Raw genomic sequence first — 25550 nt, 5'->3', positions numbered from 1 at the left:
ATGCAATAGCAGCATCTGGAGAGCCCAGTGCTTCAAGGGTTCCATCAGCTATAGGCAGGGGACAAGTTCTGAGACTTCTTGGATTACAGCACTCCAGCCAGAATGGCCAGTAGGAGTTGTAGCCCCAAACATCTGGAGGGCAGCAGTTGAAAGACTGCTCCAAGCATGCTGGCTTAGGGATGTACAGATGTTGAAAAGTCCATTCCATCCGTTTTGCAGGTGATCAGCTGTTTTTTGTTCTCTCATCTACTCTTTGGCAGAATTGGGTTTATTTAAAGGCATTCTTGTGCAACTGCACACATTCAAAGTTCCACAAATCTGGAAATTTCCCAAAATGCTCACATTCCCTCTGCCCCCATATACAAATGCCCCTAAAAGCATATTTTCATGCTTTAGTCTATGGGGATAATGCACATTTTATTGTTTTTTTAACTGGTAGTTTCCTTGACTAAATGTATGCAAAATTAAATTGGTATTTAATTGGTATTTTATTTGACGAAATGTGTGTAAAATAAAAAAGATGGTTCACAAGTCTGCAAAGCCTGCACAGCTTCAGTCCGCTGTGGAGCCTATAGGTCAGATTCTTAAGCTTGGTGTGGATTTTTCTGACATCCCTATTGCTTAATGCTGCTCCCTAGCAGTGAGCTGTCTATGGTGCTGAACTCTTGCCCTGTTTGTCCCAAAGACTTCAGCTTTCTCCTCTCTCCAACATCTTCACCATTCTACAGTTCTCATTTAGAACACAATTAATTCACTTGCAGAATCTTCAAAGATACTAGAGTACAAGACACTCCAGATACTTTAATACAGAGTGAAATGGCAAATTACATAATTTTACATTTCAGGTCCTGGCATGGCGATTGGTTCCAATTAAGCAGCCAACAGAGATGTACACAAGTTTCTGCCCAATCCTTCTCAAATGATGCGCCCCAGGGGTCCCTGGGGTACAGCCATTGGCAGAACCTTGTGCAGAAACCTGGGCAGTCACAGATGCAGGTGTACACCCATGGCAGCTTTTTCCACAGTGAGAGAGCAACAAATTTTTCAGCATCTGTGGTTATGACAATGACTTATGGGTAGCCAGTGGCTATCCCCACTGACAGCCAGGGTTACAAGTTAGAGAATCCTTGGGAAGAATCTGACATGGTGCTCAGAGACCACATCAAACACTTGAAATGGCCCACAGCATCCAAGATGCAGGAACAATGTGTGGTTATGCCGCAGCGCAATGTTGACCTCTGGTGGCTGGAAGAGATATTACACATTCCAATGGCCCACAATTCCATGGGCAGCAGGAAAGACTGGCACGGATGACTGCTGGAGAGAAACTTCTCTTCCGCGGGCTCCATGATTAGTGAGGCATACCAGTTGACTGATGCTTCTGGAATTCAACCAGAGTTCAAGTCAGTGTGTTGACTGCAGCGGACAGGGCAAAAAAAAAAAAAAAAAATTGATGGCTGAGAGCCATGTAACCCTTCCAACATCTTCCTCCATGCTTAGTCCCCATAGCTCCCCAGTGCAAAACGAACTCTGCTAGTTCTCAGGACTCAGCCCTCTCAGCAGACAATCCTTGCCTTCTAGCCATCTTCTGGAATGTTGCTGTGGCAAGTTCTATTTGTTCCAGCTCTGACTGAAACAATGAAACCTGTGAGGAAAAAATAGATGTTATTTGTCACCAAGTCGACTAGCTAAAATGTTTCCAAATATGTCAAATAGATGTTGGAAATGTAAACATAAAGTGGGTACTTTTTATCATATGTGGTGGACTTGTGATAATGCAAAGAAGTACCGGATTAAAATACATAGATGGATGGGGGAAATATTACAAAAACCCCTTGCTTTTAAACCCGAAGTTTTCTTGTTAGGCATCATACCGGAAGATGTTAACAGACAGGAAATGTATTTGATGCTGCATCTAATTACAGCGGCGATAACTGCATTTGCTCAATATTGGAAAAGTGAGGAGCTGCCCACCAATGGATTGATTGTAAGAAAGATCTTGGACTGTGCAGAATGGATAGACTGACTTTATCGTTGAAGGAGAAAGAGGATACTGATTTCTATCGAACTTGGGATTCTTTCTATAATTGGCTGGAGAAACGGGACCTGGCATAAATTTAGTGATGTTTTTCAAACTAGTATAAATTGATATGAATTTGATATTAGAATGTTAAAAAATATGTAGTAGGAGGTTGACCCAGTGAATCCAATGTTTGTGATGCTCAATGTCTTTTTAGTGTTAGTTTAAAAAAAATTTCTTTTTATTTATTTATTTATATATGTATGTATGTATGTATGTATGTATGTATGTATGTAAAAGAAATCTGTGTGGAAAAGGAGAAGATTAAATAGATAATGCATTGCATCAACCTGTAAAAACAGGCAATATACTCGTGACTGGCCCAGGGTATTCAGTGACCTTGGTGATTGAGCAGAGATTTGAATCTGGGCTTTCCTAGTTCCAAGTCCTATATTCTGACCTCACATATGAAGAATGAGCAGTGCTCATAAAGCCCCCGCACTCAGCATCATCCTGGAAATATCAGCTTTTGGCAGACAGCTAGATAGGTAGCTAGCATAGGCTTGTGAGGTTTTTCCAAAACCATAAAGACTAGAACCTTGAGATTCCCCACAGAGGCTCGACTGATGTCTTCTTTATGGTATTCAGAGCACCAGGTAAAAAAGCTGCTTTTAAATTCTCCCAAACCTTTAAAACTCTGCAATCCTAATTTTTAATTCACTGCTTATCTGTTCAGTATAAATGCTACAAGTGTTTTAGGAATATCCATATACTGTTAGCTGGTCCTTACAGAGAACTTTTCCCTGCAAACCCCCCACCCCACCCCAAACTGGTAGTAAGTAGTCAGTACCTTTTGTTGGTGATCTGATTTTGTTTTTAAGGAGGCCTCTTTCTGATATTTGGCCCCCTGAACCCGCGCTGTGAGATCCGCCAGCTGCTCTTCCAGTTTCTGTTGCCGAGATGCCAATCTGAGGAGCTCCCTTTGGGGGTCAACCAATCCCTACAGTGGCAGAAGAGTCACAGGTGCCCTGTGAGTGCAAAGGTGCAAACCTCTTTCCTGCCACATCCCAGTATCCCATATTCAGGCAACTCCACTCTCACTGCCCGAGAACAGACCAAGCCAGTCTAGCCTCTGTCCATCTGATACTGGCAGCAATCTTCCCACCCTGCATTTCACTTGGTCACCATCTTTCCAGATTTTCCCCATGCACCTGTTTTAATGCCGGAGATGCCAGATTCAGCTCTTACTTGCAGATCCACACAGACGGTGGTGTGATACTTTGTCCTGGCAGTGATGCAGCTCTCTGGTGGCTGTACTGCCTCGGAATCAGGGAGGAACCTCAGAGATCCAGCCAAGGACAGAGTCTGCAGCGGTTCCCGATATTTCTCGTAGACACCAAGGGGAGCTGCCTCTGGGCAAACCAGATACACTAAAAGAGAGGCAGAGAAAATTATCATACAGACTCTGCCCTTGTAGCAATGGCAGGGAGGGGACTGGATAGACACGGTGCATTGCATGATGGGCAGCCTCCTTTCCACTGCTGGCTAGGCATTGCACTATGAGGGCAACAGATTTCCATACGGAAATGCACACTGAGACAGTGCAATTCTGAAAACTGGGCTTGTTAATGCTACAGAAACCAGGAGTAAAAGCCACATATTTCCCATTTTGAGAAACTGCTTCAGCAAGGGATAAAAAAACAAGATGGGTGCTCTAACCACTAAGCCATGCCAGCCTCCAATATGGTGGCACCCCTTCCAGACACAAAGGAGGAGAGGACAGCATCATTATGTCACACAGAACTCTCAGATAAGAAATCACAATGGTTCCTCTAGAAAAATCCTTTTCGCATGTTCTTGCCAAGTGTTTGCTGAATGAGTGCGGGGAGCAGCTCCACATCTGCAGGATGCTGTGGGCTTCCTGGCTCAGCTCCACAAGGACCGTGCAGCTGGAGAGAGGTCTGGACAAGGAGGATATCCACAAAGGCTCCTCCACACCGCCAGACTGCTGGTCACTCCTTGGTCCTTGTGCAACGGTTGGCTCTCCTTTCAGACTGTTGGCAGAGCAGAGGGAAATCAGTGGTGTGTGGATGCCGGGGACACGGTGTCACTCCCCACTGCACGTTTGGTGGCCAAAAGGAGGACACTGAAGGGCTCGGGTGGAGCTAGAATCGGTGGACGCACAGATGCGATCCAGTCAGCCATGGAAAAGTAGTGCATAACCATTTACAAGACAGCTGATGCATAACCAGCCCTTTGGCACTTTAGTGAGCCCACCATACCTAATGGAAAATGAACCTTTCTTTTAGAGAATAATGTTGAGCAGGCCTCACCTGCTGGCCGAGCTTTGGTAAGTTGGTAAGTTGCCCTCAGGGCACGCACAGCTCTGATGACTTCTTGTACTAGCAGGAAGTTTGCCTCTTCCTCAGGATGGCACCAATGAGCCTAGAAATGGGGGAAGAAACAGGACGCACCTGAGAAGTTATTTTCTAGTAGTCTAGAGCTCTGCACTAGATGTTACTGTGATTCACTCAGTGTGAGGAATTCAAAATAGATGTTGGGAATGAAGGGGGCTGTTATTCTTGGCACACATTCCAAAGTCAAGCTGATTTGGACTCATCAGATGAGGAGGGACCCTGGGAGCCAGTCTTCTTGGACACTGAAATGGGGAGAAATAGAGGGGCTTTATTCTCCACCTTAATCCACCTGAGCACCTGGGGAGGGTGCCCTTGAGATGTTGAGAATAGAAAGGATTGACAACTGCAGAGAGGGGGTGCCAGCTGAGCCTGGCAAAACTCTTCAACTCACAATGTGACCACCTAAAGGGATGATGGACCGAGAAGAGGACTGCCCATCTCCAAAAGGATATACCAGAGGGAAGGGCCCTGGGGTACTCAAAAGGAGGATGCTTGGAAGCAGCTGCTAGGCTGGGTTCAATTAGCCACTCTGTGCATGCTCAGAGGTTCATTCTTTGTTGGTTGTGCTTATTGGAAGTGCACTGGAGAATAAAGTGGTTTGCCAAAGAATGGCTTGTTGCTTTGGAAGTGCAAAGCAGGAATTCCAACTCACAACCATAGGACGAATAGGAAGGAGCAGGGTTTGTCTGAAGGAATAGGAGCTGCATAAGTCAACCTTGCATGTGAAAAGGACACAAGTGAGCCCTGAATCATGCCAAAATCAAGATTCAGAATTGATTTTCAGAAAGGGACTCACCAGGTGCTCTGTGTTTGGGCATCTGGCCACACAGATGCTGGGAGGTGCTTGGGAGCTGATCTTGGGCAGCCGCTGCCAGAGCTCCTCTGAAAGGAAAGGCATGAAGGGAGACAGGAGGCGCAGAGCCAAGTCCACGCAGCTGTGCAGGGTATGGCGGGTGGAGAGGAGTCGAGCTGGATCTCCGCTCCTCAGTATGGGTTTCACAGACTCCTGTACAGGCAGTGACAGTAACATTACTTCAGCTTGTAAGGAAAAGACACCACTCATTGAGTCTGTGATTGCTTTAGTGTAGAAAGCACCCTATTTATTTGGCCTGCTGTCAGTAAAAAAAATTCCAGTAGAAATGTAGGTCTCTAGTCCATCTGCCTCCACACTGTCTGCATAGACTGTGAACAGCTCTCCGAGGCTTTAGGTAATGCTATTTCCAGACTTACCTAGAGATGCAGGGGATTTTCTGTATGTAAAGCATGCGCCATGCCACTGAAAATGTGCAAAATCCCCACACTTTAGAGATACCCCCCTCCAATCCTGAACGGGCACTTTTGCTTCTATTACAGCCTGTGACACTGCTAGAAGCAGCTAGAATTGAGTTGCACAGGAAGCTCACCAGGTAGACATCGCAGAAATTGTGCAGCCAGAAAAGATGGACTGAAGAAGCGGCAGAATGCAGCTCATACTCCTCAAACTTCTGGGCACAGACTTCTGCTGTGTGATAGAGGTGACTGAGGATCCACTTCTCCATTGGGGAGCTTGGGAAAACCTGGAAGGAGACATAAAGGAATGGCACCAGAGGTCCAGTTTCTTGGATTGTATATCCCACCTATAGTGAACTTCTCGGCAGTGCACATGAGGGTCCCGGCCGGCTCTCCCATCTAGGTGTTAACCAGATGCAGACCTCCGATGCTTCAGCATGGCTGTTGCACTATGTGGCCTCAGCCTATGCCCTGACTTGACTTCACTGCTCCCCTTCTCCCAACCTGCTTCCTTCCAACCTGTGTAGAAGAGCTACAAGCTGGAATTAGCAGCCCTCTTTCCTAAGGGCTACAACCTGATCAGTTCAGTTTAAGGCTGCAATCCAAGGTATAGTCTTTTCAAGCAAATCCCATTGAGCCTAATGAGATTACTTCTGAATAAACATGTCCAGGAACTGTATGTACAGCAGGACACCTCCATCCATGGGGATAAATTCCAAGCCCCACAAGGGGATGCCTGAAACTGCGGATAGTAGTGAGGGCTATATGTACTATATACTGTACCTATGCATTTCTTTTTTCACAATTTCCTGGACAGAAGATTTGTTCTTATCATACATCCTAGCAGCCTCAGCATTTCATTTTTCCCCTCTTTCCTTATTAATTCGAGAATTTTTACTTAAAGCTTTCACCTTACGACTTCTCTTTGACACTTTACAACTTCCCTTTTGGACCAAGGTTAATCACAGTTAAGTGAAAAAACAGTAACCGAGCCAGTGAATACAGGGATCCTGCTGTATTTTCATATTTAGTCTAGCTCAGTCTTTCCTGCCAATTAGAGGTCTATTGGACTACAACTCCTATCAACCCTAACAAACGAGCATGCTGGATGTGAATGGCTCCTCTTAGGATGCAAGTTTTGAGCAGCTTGCCTAGAGCTGTAAGGATATGCAATTTCTCCAGAAGGCCTCCGTGTTGTCGTCCCTCCTTTACGCAGAACAACAAAAGATAACACAATGTCCTCTGCTGTCACAACCACCCACATCCCCAGGTACCTCCTCTGGATCCAGTGGAGCAAACCCATCTCCTAGGGCTGCCAAAGTAAACTTCAGAGCATTCCACACCTTGTTGCAGAAACGATTGGCATTCTCCACTGCAGCTACGTCCAGGTTGATGCTGTCTCCTGAGACGGGGGTGCATGCCATCAGCCTTTCTTCGCAAGTCAGCCCAACCCCGCTCCCCCCACACAACTATTATAAGGCTCAACTGAAGTCAGGTGCTTGCAGTTCATTCCTTTTAAGTCACTTAATTTCTTACTTCACATTAAAAGAAGTGTTTGCATCTTATCTTTGCAAACACTCATAGTTTATTGTCAGAGTAAAATACAATAAAACTGCTATGGTTCCTTTCTGCTTGGCTCAACATTATGAGAGAAAAACTATTTCTTATTTTCTTATGGTGGGTTGCATCACTTATCCTGCTTTTGAAAAGATCCTCTCACTACTTAAAGTGTGCTCCTGCATACAAATAGCTATTCCAGAAACTTTTCCGATTTGGGGTGTGAGAAGGGATGTGACATCAAACTAGAACTGCAGGAGTGGAAATGGGCATAATCTTGTCAACTGAAGTCTGCAGAGACCATATTCAAGTGAACTTGGCAGACCCAGATCTGTGCTCTTGCCCACTGGAGACAAGGCCTTCTCAGTGGTGGCACTTAGATTCTGGAGCCAGCTCCCTGTGGAAGAGTCACATAGCTGCTGTGTGGATTTCAGGCTGCAAGGTATAACCTTACATTTGCAGGAGGCTTTAGTGGAGGGGATGTTCTTGCTTTTTCTTACTAGTTTGTATATTTTCCTGTTACTATGATGGTTCTGTTGAATTTGAAGCATATTTCCATGCAACCTTTCCAAGTGTTGAAGGAACTGTTTCAGTGTAGTTCATTTGTCTTCCTTTTTTTTCATAATTTAGATGCAAGCTGCCTTGTAGATAATTTCATGGAAAAGATTAGGATTAGGGCATATTTAATACATAAATACCTAAAGCCACCTACTCAGGGAATTTACTCTTAGACCATGGGCCTGGAGTCATTCTTCCTTTCAGCCTAGCTTGCCTGAGGGGGCTGTAGTGAAGGTACAATGGGATGACCCCATGTAGACCAACCTGGACATCTTGATTGGCAAAAGGGTGGGAAACATGTGAGAAACAGTCAGTCATTTGTCCAGCAAGCTCCTGCTAGATCTCCCCAAAGTAATTTTATACCAAAACCACCATGAGGCAAGTGTGAACTTCACTACATTATGGGCTTAGGAAGAAAAACTGTAATATTTAATTCCCACTAGCCAAGCACTTTTTCTGGTCCTTCAGTGGTTGTAGAGATTATGCTTCTTGGGGAATGGAGATAAAGGGGCCAGTTTCTCACCTTGGGCACAGTAGGAGCAGAGAGCAAACCTTAGAGCATCAGCGCCACATTCAGGGATTCCTTGGGGGAAATTTCGCCGCTGGAAAAGAGCAGAGGGCAAGGCAGGTGAGAACATGCAGGAAACCCAGAAACAAATGGGGTGAGGCGGGGTGGGAAGGGGCAGGACTCACCTGACCTTCCATCGCAATGGCAACCTCTCGTGGATCCAAATTACTCTTTTGAAGGTTTTCTTGTAGGACCTAAAGCAGGAGGGCAAATTTGGAAAGAGGAATAGGCAGAGATCATGGGGCATTGCCAGTCACTCTCCCAAGGACTTCCCCACCAGTTGCACAGTTTCTTTCACAGGGCAAACTAAATATTCTGCATAGCGCTATACCCAATTAGGTACATTCTGAGATAGACTTTGACATCATGTTTTATGTTTATTTTTATATCAGGTTTCTAGACCTCATGACTGTAAAGGAAATCTTAGAAACCAAGAGGCTCAAAATCGCTCTGATTTATGGAGAAGACAGTGAAATACAGGAAATATGGAGATGAGATCAATTGCTATAAAGGAGCACCTAACACTGCAATCTCACACATGTCTACTATTCCAGAGTAAGTGGACAAAGAATTGCAGCCTAATCCCATGAGCCCTCCTCGAGGTGGAGGGAACAAAGGGTACTCCAGGGAGTAAACAGAAAGCCTGGTTCCAACTTTCTGAATGGGAAATACCTGCAAAGGGGCCCCGCGGACCACATCCAGGGGGTCAATCACATTCCCAAGAGATTTACTCATCTTCCTGCCGTGAGCATCGCAGACCATCGAGTGAAGCATGACCTGAAGCAGAGGCGGAGCAGAACAGACATTTGTGGGGCTCTGTCAGTGATCACCATGCCAAGTCAACCAACAACCATGTGCCCTATTCTTCCAAAAACAGCATTACTTCACGCAGAGCTGAGCTCTCGCACACAGAAGTCGTGTTTGCATCAGCAGCGTGTCTTGGACTGACTGTGTATTCCTTGCTCCATCCCATGTCCTACCATGGGTTCAGTGCTCAACTTCTCAAGTTCTTTGAATGAAAATTAGTGCCTCATTAAGCACTCATTAAGTGATTACTTGTTCCTGGACATACATCTTACATACTGTCCCCAACACCCCTCTTTGCCTTCAGAACACTTTTTTCTTTTTAAAAAAGGCTAATCTAAATTCGTACATATTCACTCAATAACACAAGCACCAGACAGTGATTTATTCATTTTTCAGGACAGCATAGCACGTTTTCTGACCTTACATACCACCAATGAGATTGCAGTACCAAAGAGAAAGCCTCTGACCTATTTTTTCACCCCTCTGTAAAGCTAGTTGGAGATAATTTTGGAGGGATATTTTGCACATACTTAGCAACCGTATGCACAAACAAGGCACAAACAACCGCAAGACAACCCAGAGAGGAAGGAGAACAAACTGTAACAATAAGACAACTCGGCACCCTGGTATAATGGCTTTACATTGGTTTGTGCATCACCCAATTATAGGGCTGTCAGAGATATCTGCAACAGATTCCGATGAGTTTGGATTTGAACTTTGACCTGAACTCTGACCCAAAAATTCTTCAGTGGACCAGCTTTTTCTGAGCCACCTGGATACTATGGCCTTGTGGACTGTGTTTTTCCCCACTTGTGGGGGGGGATTTCTTGTAATCCAAATCAGGACTAATTCATATTAACTAATTCAACTGTCCCTAATCCACTGTGAGCCACCATGGTTTTCTTTCCCAAACAAGCCTACAGTCTGTGGTCAATTGCAGTCTGTGGTCAATTTTAGAAGACATAGCGGTGTAGGCAAAAGGCCATTCTAGCCCCACCTTTACAAGCCAGACAATTAAGAAATGCTATGTAATAAACTAGTTTGAATTCAATAAGGCAGATAATGGGGATCTGTCAGTCAACACAGTATGGCCATCCTGGAATGAAACCCTTGTCGCTCTCACTCTCAGGAAGACAGAATAAAGCAACAGAATCCAAACAAGAACTCAAAAGCATAGTAAGGATTCATTTATAAAACCGCATCAAGAAAAATGAAATTGCAAGGGGCAAATTGCCATCAACCCACAAAGGGCTGGGTTCACATTCAAGCCAAGTCTAAGTGGTGGCAATCAAGTATGCTAAATGAATTGGTGGTTAGAGGGTCACCTTGCTTCTGTCTGTCCCATAGATTCTATGACAATACCTGCCGAATACCAGCCAGGGTGACTTATTTTATAATGCTACTATGTTTTATATTTTTAGTGTTTTATATTTTAACTGTTGTTTTGTAAGCCGCCCCGAGGCTTCGGCGAATGGGGCGGCATAGAAATTTTTAAATAAATAAATAAATAACTGCAGCACAAGATTTCTAGCATGCAGCCCATACCTGAGAGAAAGGCAGCTTTCCAGTTAGCTGTTTTCCCAGCATCACCATCCGGGCCACCCAGAAGAACAGCAGGTCACTCCCTGTCTCCAAGAGGCTATTGGGATAGAACTGCTGGAGGTCTCCTGTCTGGGGGAGACAGAAGCAGCCCACATATCAGTACGTGGTCTACAGCGGACCTAGAGGAGCATCCCTTCCCTGCTCCCTCCCAGCCACCTGACTTTTGCCTGTGCCAGGTTCAGGAGCCACAAATCACTCAAGCGCCAGTGGAGCTCAGATTTGATGAGAAACTAGGAGATCTGGAACACAGACGCACTGGGAAGTCTTGCCTGCATCCCAGTGCCCAAACTCTAATATTGGGAAAATATGAAGCTGGTTTATTGAGAAGGAAATGGAATAAAGACCACGAGGTGCTGCAAAATCAAGAACAGCGATCTCTTGATTTTTCTCCAAGATGTGAAGGTAAAACAGACAAAGTGCAAGGTGAGAAGAATTACATGAGCACTGCAATGGCACCCACTAAAACCAGAATCCTCCAGTTTGCTACCTTCTCCCAAGGAACAGTGACCTGCCCTGGCAACTCCAGATTTGGTAAGCCATTGCGTGAGCTGCCTTCAGAGGCTGGCCCCTTCTTCTCCATCTTATAGCTACTGTGTATTCATTGGACCACGGCTTCCAGCATCCCCAGCCAGTGCAGCCAGTGTTACTCACCTGATGGGGCCAGCCCAAAGCAGCAAAGGGGAAGAGGCCAGAGGAGAACCAAGTGTCCAGGACATCAGCATCTAGCAAAGGGAGAGGCAAAAATCAATCTTTCCTTGCAAATGCCACTGCATGAAGTATCAAAGTAAGGGTGTTTTGGACTCAAATTGCTTAGAAAACAGGAAATGTGAGGTGCTTGGCATAAATGAATCCAGTTTAAAGCCAGGAGATACACAGGGGAGAGTTCTCACTCCCCAGGCCAGAGGAACAGTTTACCCAGGCCCTGCATTTTTCCAGAAGGCTGTGCCAGCTGCCTCTTTCCTGTAAAGGCTTGAAAAGGGGAGCAAGATAGCTCTGGGGTGCTCTTAGTGGTGGGGAGACAGAGTTATTTGGCCAGGTGGTTGACTAGGATCTCAGCCACTATTTTGCAAGGTGCTCTTAAAGCAATGCACAGAATTCTCCCTGTATTTGATAGCATGAAAGACCAGGCCAAGTGAAATGGAGATGAAGAGCAGTAATGCAAGACAGAGAGGACTAATGGCAAGTTTCATTACAGCCACGAGCTTTTCAAGTATTACCTGGCATGGACCCAGAAACTCAGGCACCCACCCTCTTCCAGAATGGGGAGTACCAGTATGGTTGCTTTACCTCTCACCAGCTCTAGGTCCTCTTCTGATTTTCCCAGCATGCTCACTGCTTTCTTCTGAGCCTCTGCTTCAGTCCTGCCCACTACCCATAATTCCTCGTTCTTCTGCTGCACATAAATGGAAGCTTGGGAAACACTGTGGAAGGAGCTGAAGGAGCCCAAGATCCCCATGCCCCAGAGTCAGCCACTTGCCTCTGTGGCGTGCCCATACTCAACCACGCCCACACTCACCTCCGCTCTGGGAGATGGCCCAGGAACTGAGACGCGGTAAGCTGGAATCTGATGTCCCCACCACAGCTGGCGAGAAATACACCAGTCCCTAAGGAAGCAAACATCAGATTGATACTGTTCAGATTTTAAGAACTTAACAGATGTTAAAATCTAGCACTATCAATCTGAGATAGGAATTTAAGGTCTGTTAAGACTGTTAGGATCTTAAAACAGAAGATCTCTGCTTAATTAAATTGAAGGTCTGTCTAGCTAAAGAGTAACCAGCCAGATGCCAGGGAGAACAGAGGCGCATGCAGCACATCAATCGTGCAATTTACACTACTTTTGAGCACTGTAGGCTCCCTGTAGGCTAAAAACTGATATGTGGTTTATGCATAAATCTCCTCTGATTTACATATAGTCTTCACATACAGAGTCCAGCATCCTGAGAAGTTCAGCTTCCAGTTAACAATCCAAACAAAACAAAACAAAACAACCAACAGGCCAAAACAAGCCATGTGTGAAGACCTCAGGGTTTAAAGAACAGCTTCAGTACTTTGGAAGCAACAAGCATCCCCAGAATGTGACTGACACACTCCCTTCCCAACCGGGGCCCTCTAGTTCCACTACAGAAGGTCCCATGAATTACCAAAGACACTCCACAGCAGAAGGCTATTTGGGAACCCTTTGTGGCGGAAGTCAGAGTAGCAGCTGGCAATCAGGATGTGGACCAGAGAGCTCAGGTGCTTGTTCAGCTGCAAACCCCACTGGGATAGTCAGGTGGTGGCAATCTGCCTCAATGTTCTTAATTAGGAAAAACTGCAACACTGGTAAGTCTGGTCTGGTCTGGTCTGGCTGGCGACAATGTGAGTCCTGACTGGCCACTCACAGGAGAGGAAGTCAAGACTAGGAGAGAGAAGGAGAGAGTTGATATCAAGAACTTACTTGATATTCAAGAGCCAAGTCCTCCATTTTTTCTCTTGAAATCTAGGGGTGAACTTCAAGCATCCAGATTCTACAGCCTTAGGAGAAAAATGGATAAACCGAGTGCAAAAGGAGCAGTTAAGATGCTGGAAGGAGAAGTGAATCCCTACATTCCAAATGGGAAATACCACGGAGCGATTCTGTCTTTGTAAACACACTCGCTCCCCCATGGCTGATTCCAAAAGCTCCCAGCAATTCATCAGCGCAGGCTTTAACATCGTCATCAAAGCTCTGTTCATTCCTTGAAGCAAGGCATCTGGGGTGTCAGTCCCCGTATTCCAGAAAAGTTCAAGCATGTGGAACATTACCTCCAAGGCCTTGTGAGCCATTTCTTCGCATCGGAGAAACCACTGGCTCTTCAAGAGGATTTCGATCACGTCCCCAGAGCGGCTGTGGGTAAGAGAAACACAAAGGATCATTTCACATTTCCCAGCATGCCAAGCCAGAGCCCTGCGGCATCACAGCTTAGGATGTATGTATATCTCATACCATCAATATAGATGGCAGTTTGCCAAGTAGCATAAGCAAGAGACGGGTTCCTACCCCAAGAGGTATGCTAATTACATTGTCCACATTTATTTTCCCCATTTATTCTTGCCTTCCATCTATCCACACTCATAAAATAATTACCCCAATAATTATTAGGTGCCTCTGATTAGATGACCTGGCTGGATATATAATAAGCATACATAATAAATTTAAGAGTTTACTGCAGAAAAAAATGTAACGTCAAAGAGTCAACAAAGGGACAGCTTAGTTATACTCCTTGGTTTTATTTTAAAAAATTGTATATTTAGCATAACAATTCCAAAACAGCATCATCTTTTTGTCTTTGTCTTTAATCAGGTTATATTCTGCAATACTTATTTTATGTGTATTGTCACCATCACAATACAAAAACCTTCCGGTTCCGTTTTCCCCAACTTCTAACATAAACAGACCTTGACATGAAGCTGAAGGATGGCAGTGCAGGGGAGGGAGAGACAGTGGCACAACTTCTTATATCACCTGGCTAGCCTTACCTGCACAGAGGGAGCACCAAGGGATGCTCCCTTGCCCCCCGATAGAGGCCTTTCTCCTTCAAAGCAGCCAACACCTTTTCTCGGGCCAGGAACCTATTCAGCCCCTGGAAGAAGAACATCTAGTTAGTCAGATGCATGTTGAATAATAACAACAGGACAAAGCCCAGGGTATTTTGGCATCTGAGGCAGACGTGAGGGTGCGTCACATTGGAAAGATCAACATAATAATTAAACTATGATTGGGCCCTCCAAATCTGGCATTTCAGTGCATCTCTCAGACTAGTACTGACATGAGAAACAAATCACAAGCAGGTTGTGCTTTGTATTTCTGGTTACACAGAATATCATGCTGCATCTGCACTGTATGTATTATCAGAATTAACACCATCACCAATAATATTCTTTTCCCATGCACCTAAAAAACAAGGTGCTGCTGCTCAAAGGTATGGGATGGACTGTAGCAGCTCCTTATGAATTGTTGCATGTAACAAAAAGTACAGAAACACAAATCAGTCTGTAAGCCCTTTAAAAGGTCATGTTTACCTGCAGCCATTCCCCACACTCTGATGTCATCGTACCGTCTTCTGCAATAACGGAAACACATGGTAGGCCATGCCCACAGGCCATTTCATGGTCCAAGTAGTTGTGTGCTGGTGTCACCTTCACAGCCCCTAAAAGATGTGTGAAAAGGTGAGGAGACACACCTTTGAAAACCTGTGCATCCACCCAACAGGATGCCATGACAGAATTCTGCGTGTCAAGGCACAGCCTCCCCACAGGTGGGATGATGCATGTTCTCACCTGTGCCCATCTCCTGCTCCACCAAAGGATCAGTAATGACAGGCAGGAGACGTCCAGTGAATGGATGACGCAGCCTCTTGCCATGGAGGTGCTGGCAAGAAACATCCAGACAGACAGATCAGGTCAGCCCACAAGAAACTAAGATTCCTTCCTGTAAAAAGGCCCACAACCCTGATGCCACATGACATCAATAATGCTTCCAACCACCCCAGTGAATAGAAACATATCAGGCTGTGTATGGATCAGCCACCCCATGCTGGTTGTGAATGATGGGACATCTGAAGGGTGCCAGGTTGAGGAAGATGGTCTGATCCATATCAAGCCATGTAGCAGAACAGCCTTCCCCAACACGGGGCCCTCCAGATGTGGTGGTTTTTGACTCCCTGGCTGAGAATTATGAGAGTTGCAGTACAATCCATCCGGAGGATGCCAGGTTGGACACGGTTCAGGCAACCACCTCTAAGCTTATTATTTATTTATTTATTTATTTATTAAAACATTTTTATGCCGCCCCATTCGCCGAAGCCACGGGGCGGCTTACAACAATAAATAAAACCAATAAGGTAAAATATACATATAAAATAATCATAATAATTTAAAACACACATTATAAAATAAGCCGCCCTGGCCAGATAAAATTCAGTGGTATTAACATTTAAAATGTTGCTTAAATAAAAAGGTCTTTGCCTGGCGCCGAAAAACAAATAACGACGGCACCAGGCGGACCTCTCTGGGGAGCGTATTCCATAACTTAGGCGCCACCGCTGAGAAAGCCCTCCTCCGAGTAGCCACCCTCCTAATTTCTCTCACAGAGGGCTCCCGGAGAAGGGCCTCTCCCGCTGATCTCAGGGGGCGACTGGGCATATATGGATGTAAGCGCTCCTTCAGGTAACCAGGACCCTAAGCTTCCAAGTCAGATTTTGTTAGAAAACAGATCCTGCTGATTCTGAAGGTCTCTGTAACTTGAGACCCTTCCTTAAGTGGAGATGCCATGGTTGAACCCAGGATCTTCTCCGCATATACAAAGCCTCTGCTTTACTATGGATCTGTGGTGCCTCCAGTACAGGAAGGAAGGGTAGGGCAGAGAAGCCTTACTGTGTACCGTGGGTCTTCTGGATGCACAGCAACAGCAACATCTCCCAACATGGTCTCTGGTCGAGTCGTGGCCACAGGAAGCTCCACACCTGCCCTCCATCAAGACAAGCCGAAATCAGATGGGTAAAATTGCACACACAAACCCAACAAGGTTATCTGAGTCAGAAAGGTAGCTGCCTCTGGATATAAGCAACACTTAAGATTAGTTTGAACAGAGAGGCAGACATGAAAAAGGCAGGAAAATAGTTGCTGTGACAATAAAGATTATTAATCCTTAGATAGCTGCTTTCCTTTGTTGCAGTGTTATTCTCATTTTTTAAAAATACCTACATCCAGGACACCCCTTCAATACAGATTTCATAGTCAAGAACCTCCACTCCATCTGCCACAGAACCCCTGGCCTTTGCAAAGGATTCTGGGACACATTCTAGAGTACATTTTTGGTTCATACAGGGCACCAGGTGGGTCTCTCAGGCCTTGCAGTTGGCTAGGCTTTTATTTCTAGCACCTATTGAGACACAATGGCTCAAACTGGATCAGACCCAGAAAACAGAAATTTGGGGAATTTGGGTTGAGCCATGAAGAGTATAGCCATCTTGGGCTGCCATCTCTCAGCTCAGTCCACCTTGCTGGATTGTTAAGAGGCAACCGAAGTCTCCTCAGTTGCCCTGATGTTGGTTGGCTGGTTTGGTGGGGGAAACAAAATGAAAATGTGACAATCATTTTATTTCATTTACTTACTCATATCTGAAAGCTTTCAAATGTAATTACAAAGCAAAAACAAATTAAGTCCAAACTTGCAACATTAAAATACAAAACAGAAATGGTGAACACACTTTAGAAGTATCTTGGCAAAATCCAATCCTATCATTCCATTGAAGGTTAGATTCTTACCAACTCCTGTTTGTTCTTGGTTTAACCCTGCTTAGCATTGTTAACTCACCTTCCTCTCCTTCTACTTTGTAGGCAAATGTCACCAAGACCCCAAATGGTACTTTTCCCTGGACTCCGGGCACAGAGAGCTCTGTCCGCCCCTTAAGGTGCTTGTTCTCTACCTGACAGAAACACAATCTGTGAAGCAGCTTTGTCCAAACAGCACCAAACCCTCCCATCTTGGGCTTGACTAGCATTGGTTCTGTCCTGCTGACCTCAATGTCAGAAATGGCAGATTGCAAGGCACACGACCAGTTCACCAGGCGCCTGTCCCGATATATCATGCCTTGCTCATATAGCTGCACAAAGGCCTCTGTTACTGCTTGGGAGAAACCCTGCAGAAGGAGAGGAAAGAGGTGCAGGGAGAGAATTTGTTTACTTCAGCTGAAGTCATCCTGGGGCATAAAAAAGAACAGAACCCACAACCCAACCAGCTTCCAGGCCAATGCTCTAACCCAGCTTTCTCCAACTCCATGCCCTGCAGATGTCTTGGACTACCTCTCCCATTGCCCCCAGCCAGTGCTGGAAGGCTTGAGTTTGGGGGATGCTGTTCCAGCCTCAAAGCCACATAGGATCATGTTGTTCACCTTCAAACAAGATTTAAGAAGATCTCATTTTTAAAAAATAAGCCCTACATTCTATTTTTGTTTGTTATCAAATGCCTATGCTGCCCTTCTTCTCAGGACCCCTGAGAAACTTTTTAGCTGCACAACAACCCTGCGAGGTTGTTTAGGACAAGAGGAACAAGAGGCCAAGATCAGCAAGGGAACGTCAGAGATAACTGTGGAAGTGAATCTGGATTTTCCCATATTCAGAACTCACACTCTGGCCACTGACAAGTGCAGGACATCAACTGATGGGAAGGTGGCCAAAGAAATTGCTTGGGCTCTCTCAGCCGCTCAGTGGCACAGATACGATTGGCATTTAGCAGTTCCAGCTGGCTGCCCACCCTAAGTCCAAAAACCAATATACCTCTGGCTCAAAGAAAGTATTTGCATGCTGGTCTTTCTGTTACTCACAGAATCCATAGTGAAACAGACTCGGTCCCAGTCCAATGATGCTCCCATCACCTTCAGCTGTTGGAATATTTCGTTTCCTTTTCTGATCTCGGGTGCGGGGGAACAGAACAGAAACAAACCTCTTTTATACAGAGAAATAATGAAAACCACCCAGAAAGTATTCCACTCCGTTGCACAGGAAGGAATCAACCTGCTCTTTCCCTTGAAGGAAGACCACCAGCTGGACGTGAAGTCCCCACCAACCCCATCATCAGACCTCCATCATGACAACAACTGGGTAGTGGTCCCAGCTCCCCCCGTGCTTATACTCACTCTTCTTTCCAGGTCCACACCTCTTGGAGGAATTCCTCCCGTGAGAGCTGTTGCCGCAGGACTCCCCGTTCCTTCCAGATCTTTCTTTCTACCACAGCCTGGCCAGAGAAAGGAGAGCAGAAGAGGAGCTACAAAGCACAACCTGGAGCACACTTGACCGGAACATACTCCCACCTCTTCTAAGATTGCAATACTATTGCTCTCTCTTAAAACATACACAGAGCAAGAGAAATAAGCATGTCTGAAGTTTAATGTGAAGTTTTCAAATCCCAGCAAGAAGCAGTGGACAGAAGGATGTTTATCCATGGCATGTGCTTACTGTTGAATCAGTAATCAGAGCCAGAATCAGTGGAAACTGCAACAAAATGTTGCAGTGGGAGTGCTGCTTTCGGGATTCCAGCCGCTCTGCTCATTTCTAATCCCCTTCCCCAGATTGGTTGTCTGGTCCCCTCCCTTGCATAGTCATTCAGTCAGCGTCCAACACTCACTGAGCATGCTCAGTCACTGAACTGTCTGTGGATATCACCCTGCCTCCAGGGTTTTTCTTAAAGATTATTTGTACTTCTGCAAATCTTGGGGTTCCTTAGAACCTGCTCGTATCAACTTTTGGTGAATGGATGGTGCAGTTTTATTTATGCAGTAATGGCACGTATCCCTGAACTTCGGAAACAAGGGGAATGATGGGTTGGTCTTACCTGAGTAGCAATTCCAGCATGATCCGATCCTGGAACCCACAAAACCTTATAGCCCTGCATCCTCTTCCTGTAACATACAGTGAAAGAAATTAGGACCTGAACAAGCATCCTGTTGCTGAACACACATGGTTTTGTGGTTTATCCTTTATTTGAATTCTGTTTTCTCCTGCCTCATTCCATATGAATGGGACAGTGAGATTCAGGGCTGAGCATCCATCTCTCTATATGATTCAAGTACATTTGCTGAAAGCTAACAACACTGACCTTGCAAGGCTTGATGGCACAACAAACCTGAAGCCAACAACCCACCCACATGTCGCCACTTCCCAAGAAGACTACTTACCACCGGACCAGAGCATCCTCAATAGCCACGGTCAAGGCATGCCCCAGATGTAGGGACCCCGTAACGTTAGGCGGGGGGATAGAGAGGGAAAATGTTTCTGGCTTCCAATGGGGCACCTGATGCTGCCAAAGCAAGAAAAGACAGGATATACAGTCACAGCTCAAGATCAGAACAAACCCTTAAAGCAAGCATCCCCTGGGGGCATCTTGGTGGTACTATCAACTCAGAGATCCATCTATAAAAGTTTTGTCGGTGCAAAACATAGGTGCTGAACCAAACACCTGCAGGCCAAAACTGACTGTCCTGCGCCCCAGTGTGGCCATCTGTGATTGCCTGGATGGCACTTCCTTTCCTCCAACCACCAGTCATTGGGTGGCTTCCCAACCTTTGTGTAGCTTTTTCCGCATAGAAGTCTCTCTCCTAGCTTGGGCAGGAAGAGTTTCAAAATAAAATATGGTGGTCACTTTGGTTTTTTAACCCAGGGCCCCATTTTGCCTTAAATCCCTGGAACGGGGCCACTGAGAGCTCCTCTAAAACTGAATTCAGCCATTTGGCTGAAAGAGCTTCCATAGTCTTGGCCCAGAAGGCCAATGGTCAGTCTGATTTAGCAATCTGTCCCCGTTAACAACCAAGCAAATGCCGCTGGGATGTTTCCAAGCAGAACAAGAAGGAATGACCCCTTCCCTCCTGTTACTTCTTAGCAACACGTACTCCAGGGCGTGCTGCCTCGGGACACTGAAGTTTGGTAGGCAATCATTTCTAGCAACAGCTGATTGTAGGGATAGGATCCAATCCCTCTGCAGACCAGACCCAGGAATATCTGGGAGTGAATCCTGAGTCAGGCAGGGAAGGGAAAGATGCTGCGAAGGCACCAAGGGTTTGTGAGCAGGAGACAGTGAGAAGGAAGCTTGGCTGTCCCTTAATCTTTTGGAGGACAGCCAAGCTGGGCCCTCTCAACCCACAGGAATGAAAGCACCTAATGAAGAGAAGGTGATGGTGAGAATACAAGACTGCAGGATCAAAAGGAGGAGCAATGCAAGATCACAGCCCCCATGAAAAGACCCTGCTTGAGGGAGGGATTTGGTAGCCCACTCAGCTTGAGAAGGGTGGGCTGAAAAACACTGTCAGTGTTGTAACAGACCTTGCCCCCTTTACCCAGGCAACTCAAGGATGCTTCAAGTCTGCTTGGAATTTCTCTCTCTTTTGACTGCAGCAGAATACATAGCCTGAGGCAAGGCTTGCTGGCTCCAGGTAAATGGACATGCTGGTTAAGTTGCTGGCAATTGATTAGAAACAGTTGACTGGGAAGAGGACCAAGATAATTCAGCATGAATAGATCCATTCTCCATGAGATTCACAGAATCATGAAGCTGCAAAGGACCTCAGGGATTAGCTAGTCTAATGCTTTGCTCCATGCAGGAATCTTGCAATTCCAGCACCCCTGACAGGAAGGCTATCCAGCCCTTCCTTCAATACTTCCAGCAATGGAGAGCCCCACATTTCCTGAGGAAGCCTGCTTCACTCTCAGTCAGATCTTATATTAGGGGTTTCTCCTACAGTTGAGTCAAAATCTACTCCCCTGCTAATGTTAGTTAGTTCATTAGAATAACTAATGAAAGTTAGTTATTCATTCTAGTCTTGCCCTCTGGAGCAAGGTCAATGGAGAAAGTGGGCTTCCCCACAATTTGGGGCAGTGAGTTCTACAAAAGGATTACATGCTGTGTGAGGTCTTTTGTCTGTTTCCATCTAGTGCCGATGGATTTCAAAAAGTGGCTGAACTGTAGTAATATGAGAGGTGGGGTGGGGGAAAGAGTCTCTCTGCTCACATTCTGCACTCCACCATCGCATTCCTCACAGTCATTTCTGTGGTTGTTCATTCATCCCCTCACTCGCTGACTCTAAGGGGATGGCCTGTGTCATATTTGCTTATGACATCATCTAGCATGAATTCACAGGAGCAATTTTCTACCTGATATTCTGGTTTAAAAAATCCCTCCTTCATCCACCAAGTGTACCAAGCAGCTTCGACGTAGCGTGGGCTGTAAGAAGTGGGCAGTGGCCTTGAGGTGTCTGTGGGGGAAAATGCCAAACAGAAAAGTCATTATTTAAGTAGGAATATATTCCATCTGTTCAGAATTTCTCTATTTGAGCACTGTAGAGTTTATTCCATAGTAAAGAATCCAGCAATCTGCAGTTCTCAGCTTTCAGTTTTTAATGAGCATGTTTCTAGTCCTGGTGGCTGTTGCACACTAACAGGAGGACCAAGGCAACATTTATTAGGGTGTAAGCAGAATAATTAAGCACTGTGAGATTCCCTAGGTAAGGATGTACATGGTTAGGCAAGAAGGTTGCTGTCCTGGTGTCTTGTCAGAACCCTGCTGGAAGAGACCAAAGGCTTGTTTTGTCTAGCATTCAGTGACATTATAGCTGAAATGGCCCACCTTTTATTGCAAACTTTCCCAACTTGATGCCTTCCAGATGCCCTGAATTACAATGTCCATCATCCCCAGCCACCATGGCAAAGGGCCAGAAAAGCTGGAAGACACAGTCTAAAACACCTGGATCATACCAGGTTGTGAAAGGCTGTGAGGTCAGAGCCCAGGAGAAGGCAGGGAACAGCAAGGCATAGAAGGAAGGGGAGAGAGGCCGGGAAAGGACAGAAAGGAGAGAGCCCTGACATTCTCCAAGGTGTGCATTTCTTTTTTGAAAGGGGCAGGTCATGGAGCCTCACTGATGACCTGCATCACATCCATCATCCTGTTTCCTGCAGCAGCTGGCCAATAGGAAGCCCACAAGCAGGGCACAAGAGAAGGAACAGCTTCCCTGCACTGTTGCTCCCCAGCGATGCGGCCTCAGCATCAAGCTGCCTCTGATCCTGGAGGTATTCAACAGCCACCGTGACCAGCAGCCATGCACGGCTGTAACTGAAGCTTCCTTTGCAAAGGACGTGGGACTTTTTTGAGTGGGGGCTGTGCACAAGCTTCTGAGATTGGGACAAAATGTGGTGCTTGATGAGAACTCCTTTTCCTGCTCTTGCTGGATAAATGAGGGTCTGGTAAAGGCAAGGAATTAATTTTACCCATTGTACCTTTCTTTTGTCCTGCCGGAGTCGGGATGTCATATTCAGCCAGGATTCTCAAGGAACGGTTCCTTCCTTGGCTGGGTGGCTCTTCCTGTGAGCAGCAAAAGCAAGCAGGCACTTTCAGAAGACCTGATGAGGCCAGAGAGGGAGTTGGGACACCCACCAATTCTCTGCTAGCACAAACATAGGGCCCTTCAGCTAAGGAAGGGAAAAGCCCATGATGGAGGGTAGCAAAGATCTTCAGTCCCTGACATCTCTTCAGCAAGAAGCTCTGAGTTAGTGAGGCTGGAAAACCATCCGGCCAAATCTGAGCCTGACAGTTGGCCAAATTCTGTTTTAGCCCATGCACAAAATATCAGAATTGGCTTTCTGTCTGACCCCAGTCCATTCTGCTCTGCTTGTGCTCTGTAGCTCCTCTGGCATATAGATGCACTCCCTTTTAATCAGCAGTCAGTCAGAATCTGGCCACAAACACAAAAGCAGCTCTGCCAGCTGCCTCACCTTCATCCCGGTGACCAGCCCAGCTTCAATGGAAGCCAATCTCTCTCGCTGCCGCTTCTGTTTTTCTGCCTTGTTTTTCAGGTGGGCCGCCTTCCCCACAGGGTGGGGGTGATCTGTCTGGGTTGCTTGAGAATAGGACTTCCAACCTCCAGGGACATCCTGGCACCTCCTCTTAGTCCAGAGAAGCAGACGGCAGAGACCACACAGGGCCTGTCTGGGGCCGGGATTTAGTGGGGCTGATGGCATGCTTGGAAACGGGGGTGTCCGGCTCTCATGTGTGCATGGAGGAAAACACAGAGCAATGGAACCTGCACAAGGAAAGACCAAACACAGGCAATGACAAGGCCAAATCACATGATCAGGATCTTCCATACACATTTATACTCTAGACACTCTGATGCTGCTTGCATTTTATTAGTTTTGTATATGTGTGTTGTTCTGCCAATATTGTGCTTAGCTGTTCTCTCTCACAGCATGCACAAGCAGGCTTGCTGGCTGGCAACAGCCCAGGATTCTAAAGAAGTGAAGTGCAGGATTGCTCAGTCCTAAGGACCTGTCCCTTGGATTCATGTGTTTGCACGCTAGCAGCACAATGAAGTACAGGATCCATAATTGTTGTGGCTTGGGTGCAAGAGATATATAATTTGACCATGGTTTCATGTTGATCCTATGTCCATTTCACAAGGATCTATGCCTTCAATTCATGTTTTTGAATCATGGCAACACAGTATAATATGTATGTCATATTTTTATGAGTTGATACGACTGTAGCTCAACAGATTTTCTCTGTAAAAATGCAGAGTACCTTTGAGGATTCATGCCTTGGATACACGCTTTTATCCACCATGATGGTAGCCCAAAAGCTATGAATATGTGAGTTTTGTGGTTCAGTCTCTGGCTTCTATGCTGTGTCATACGACTAAGGTTTTGAGAGATTTTTCTGATAAAGAGTGCAAGGTCCCCTGATAATCTGTGCCTCTTCTTCAAGTTTTTGTGCTGTGGCCACACCAAAAAGCAGCAGAATAGTAGTTTTTATGCTCCATTTCAGGAAGGCAGGTGTGGTCTGTGCATGGGTGGTGGCTTGGCATCTGTCCCCTTTAAAAATATATGAAATTAGGAAGATCTGTGTGTGTGTGTGGTGGTGGTGGGGTTTCCATGGATCCAACTTTTCTAGTTTTGGGCACATAAGGCAGAAAATCCAACAAGTGCTGCTCAGCAAGTTGGCCCTAAACATATAGTAATAATATGTTTAACAGCTGTTTTTTGTCCTTTCACAATGAGACAGCTGTGTCACTCTGCCCAATAGGAGGGCCAGCGCTGTTTGGAGCAATAAGAGGGTGAAATGTTGCATACAGCAGGCACTTCCATGTTCATGTTTAAAAATACTACATAATGTCAACTTGGCATCATGCATAACTTGAAATATTGACCATATCTGACAGATAGTACCCTTCAAGTGCTCAAAAGGGTGCCACAACCTTAATAGAAGTATCACTTCCCAATCATGGGAAGTACTAGGTCCCCTCTATGCAGCACTGCTTAGGCCTCATCTGGAGTACTATATCCAGTTCTGGGCACTACAATTCAAGAAAGATGCAGACAAACTGGAAAGGGTTCAGAGGAGGGCAAGAAGAAAGATCCAGGGACTGGAAACCAAACCCTGTGAGGAGAGATTGAAAGAACTGGGCATGTTTAGCCTTGAGAAGGGAAGTCTGAGGGGAGATAAGATAGCACTGCACAAGTCCGTCAAAGGCTGGTGCAAAGAGGAAGGTCAGAATCTTTTATCCATCGTCCCAGAGTGCAGGACATGGAATAACAGGCTCAAGTTACAGAAAACCAGACTCCAGCTAGATATCAGGAGAAATTTCCTGACTGTCAGAGCAGCACGACAATGGAGGCAATGACCTAGGGAGGTTGTGGGCTCTCCCACACTGGAGGCATTCAAGATGCACCTGGGCAGCCCTCTGAGCGGGCGGCTTTTACTTAGGAGTCCTGCACAGAGCAGCGGGTTGGACCGAGGGCGTTCCTGGCTCCCTCCGACTCTACTCCATGAACCTCCCGGCTGCGAGTTTTAGTAGCCTTCGCCAGGCGGCGGCGGCCTGCCCGCGCTCCTAGCCGCAGCACACACCCAGACAACCCATGCAGAGGCAGCCCAGGAGAAAGAAAGCCCCGCAGGCTGAATTTCGCCTCGTCCCAGTTAGTAACGCGCAGGGGCCGATGGGGGAGCTGGGCACCCCTCGTCGCTCCAGGCACTGGACCCCGCTGCCTTCCCGCTCTCCGGCCTGGGAAGGACCCAGGAGTCCGGCTCCCGGAGCAACTCGGCGGGACAGTCTGGGCGGGCACGTGCGCGATTACCTTCCGAAGGGGCGGCGCGGCGCGGCGTGCGGCGGGGAGGGCGCGGAGCCCCGGCAGGAGCGAGCCCGGCCGCCTCTCTAAGGCGGCTTCCCTGTGGCTGGAGAGAGGCATGATG

The 25550-nt window shown here is 46.3% G+C and overlaps 1 protein-coding gene across 7 annotated transcripts; it reads right to left on the bottom strand.

Annotated features, from left to right (window-relative positions):
* Window positions 1–765: 765 nt before the first annotated feature.
* Window positions 766–25496, bottom strand: VARS2 (valyl-tRNA synthetase 2, mitochondrial). 7 transcript variants are annotated; one of them, XM_044422479.1, is made up of 30 exons: window positions 25436–25496; window positions 23081–23388; window positions 22586–22670; window positions 21467–21567; window positions 19498–19619; window positions 19155–19221; window positions 18460–18557; window positions 18148–18229; window positions 17344–17463; window positions 17139–17250; window positions 16196–16284; window positions 15101–15191; window positions 14843–14970; window positions 14300–14403; window positions 13586–13667; window positions 13239–13315; window positions 12315–12402; window positions 12086–12191; window positions 11450–11520; window positions 10742–10867; window positions 9062–9166; window positions 8515–8583; window positions 8345–8423; window positions 6981–7108; window positions 5841–5993; window positions 5234–5443; window positions 4354–4465; window positions 3269–3450; window positions 2871–3020; window positions 766–1645 (listed from the first exon to the last, which is right to left on the bottom strand). In XM_044422479.1, exons 2-30 carry the CDS (start codon window positions 23324–23326, stop codon window positions 1541–1543), a joined length of 3288 nt encoding a protein of 1095 aa, XP_044278414.1. In that variant the 5' UTR covers window positions 23327–23388; window positions 25436–25496; the 3' UTR covers window positions 766–1540. The 7 variants fall into 7 exon arrangements, 6 of the variants coding, with proteins under 6 accessions (XP_044278414.1, XP_044278415.1, XP_044278419.1 ...); XM_044422480.1 differs by having other exon boundaries at window positions 12086–12188; XM_044422481.1 differs by lacking the exon at window positions 766–1645 and having other exon boundaries at window positions 2887–3020; window positions 3232–3450.
* Window positions 25497–25550: the final 54 nt, after the last annotated feature.

Source organism: Varanus komodoensis, unplaced genomic scaffold, assembly GCF_004798865.1.
Source record: "Varanus komodoensis strain SLA01 unplaced genomic scaffold, ASM479886v1 scaffold128, whole genome shotgun sequence".
NCBI classification, from domain to species: Eukaryota; Metazoa; Chordata; class Lepidosauria; order Squamata; family Varanidae; genus Varanus; species Varanus komodoensis.
This window is presented reverse-complemented; position numbering and strand designations above follow the sequence as displayed.

What these genes read in the sequence shown, in the direction of transcription:
- VARS2 (XM_044422479.1), bottom strand. Translation starts at nt 23,326, where the DNA reads ATGCCATCAGCCCCACTAAATCCCGGCCCCAGACAGGCCCTGTGTGGT. An exon ending in GAAAGCTGCCTTTCTCTCAG is followed by an intron (nt 9,167 to 10,741) that starts GTATGGGCTGCA and finishes CCTCTGCTTCAG; the next exon opens with GTCATGCTTCACTCGATGGT. An exon ending in CCATTGCGATGGAAGGTCAG is followed by an intron (nt 8,424 to 8,514) that starts GTGAGTCCTGCC and finishes GCTCTTTTCCAG; the next exon opens with CGGCGAAATTTCCCCCAAGG.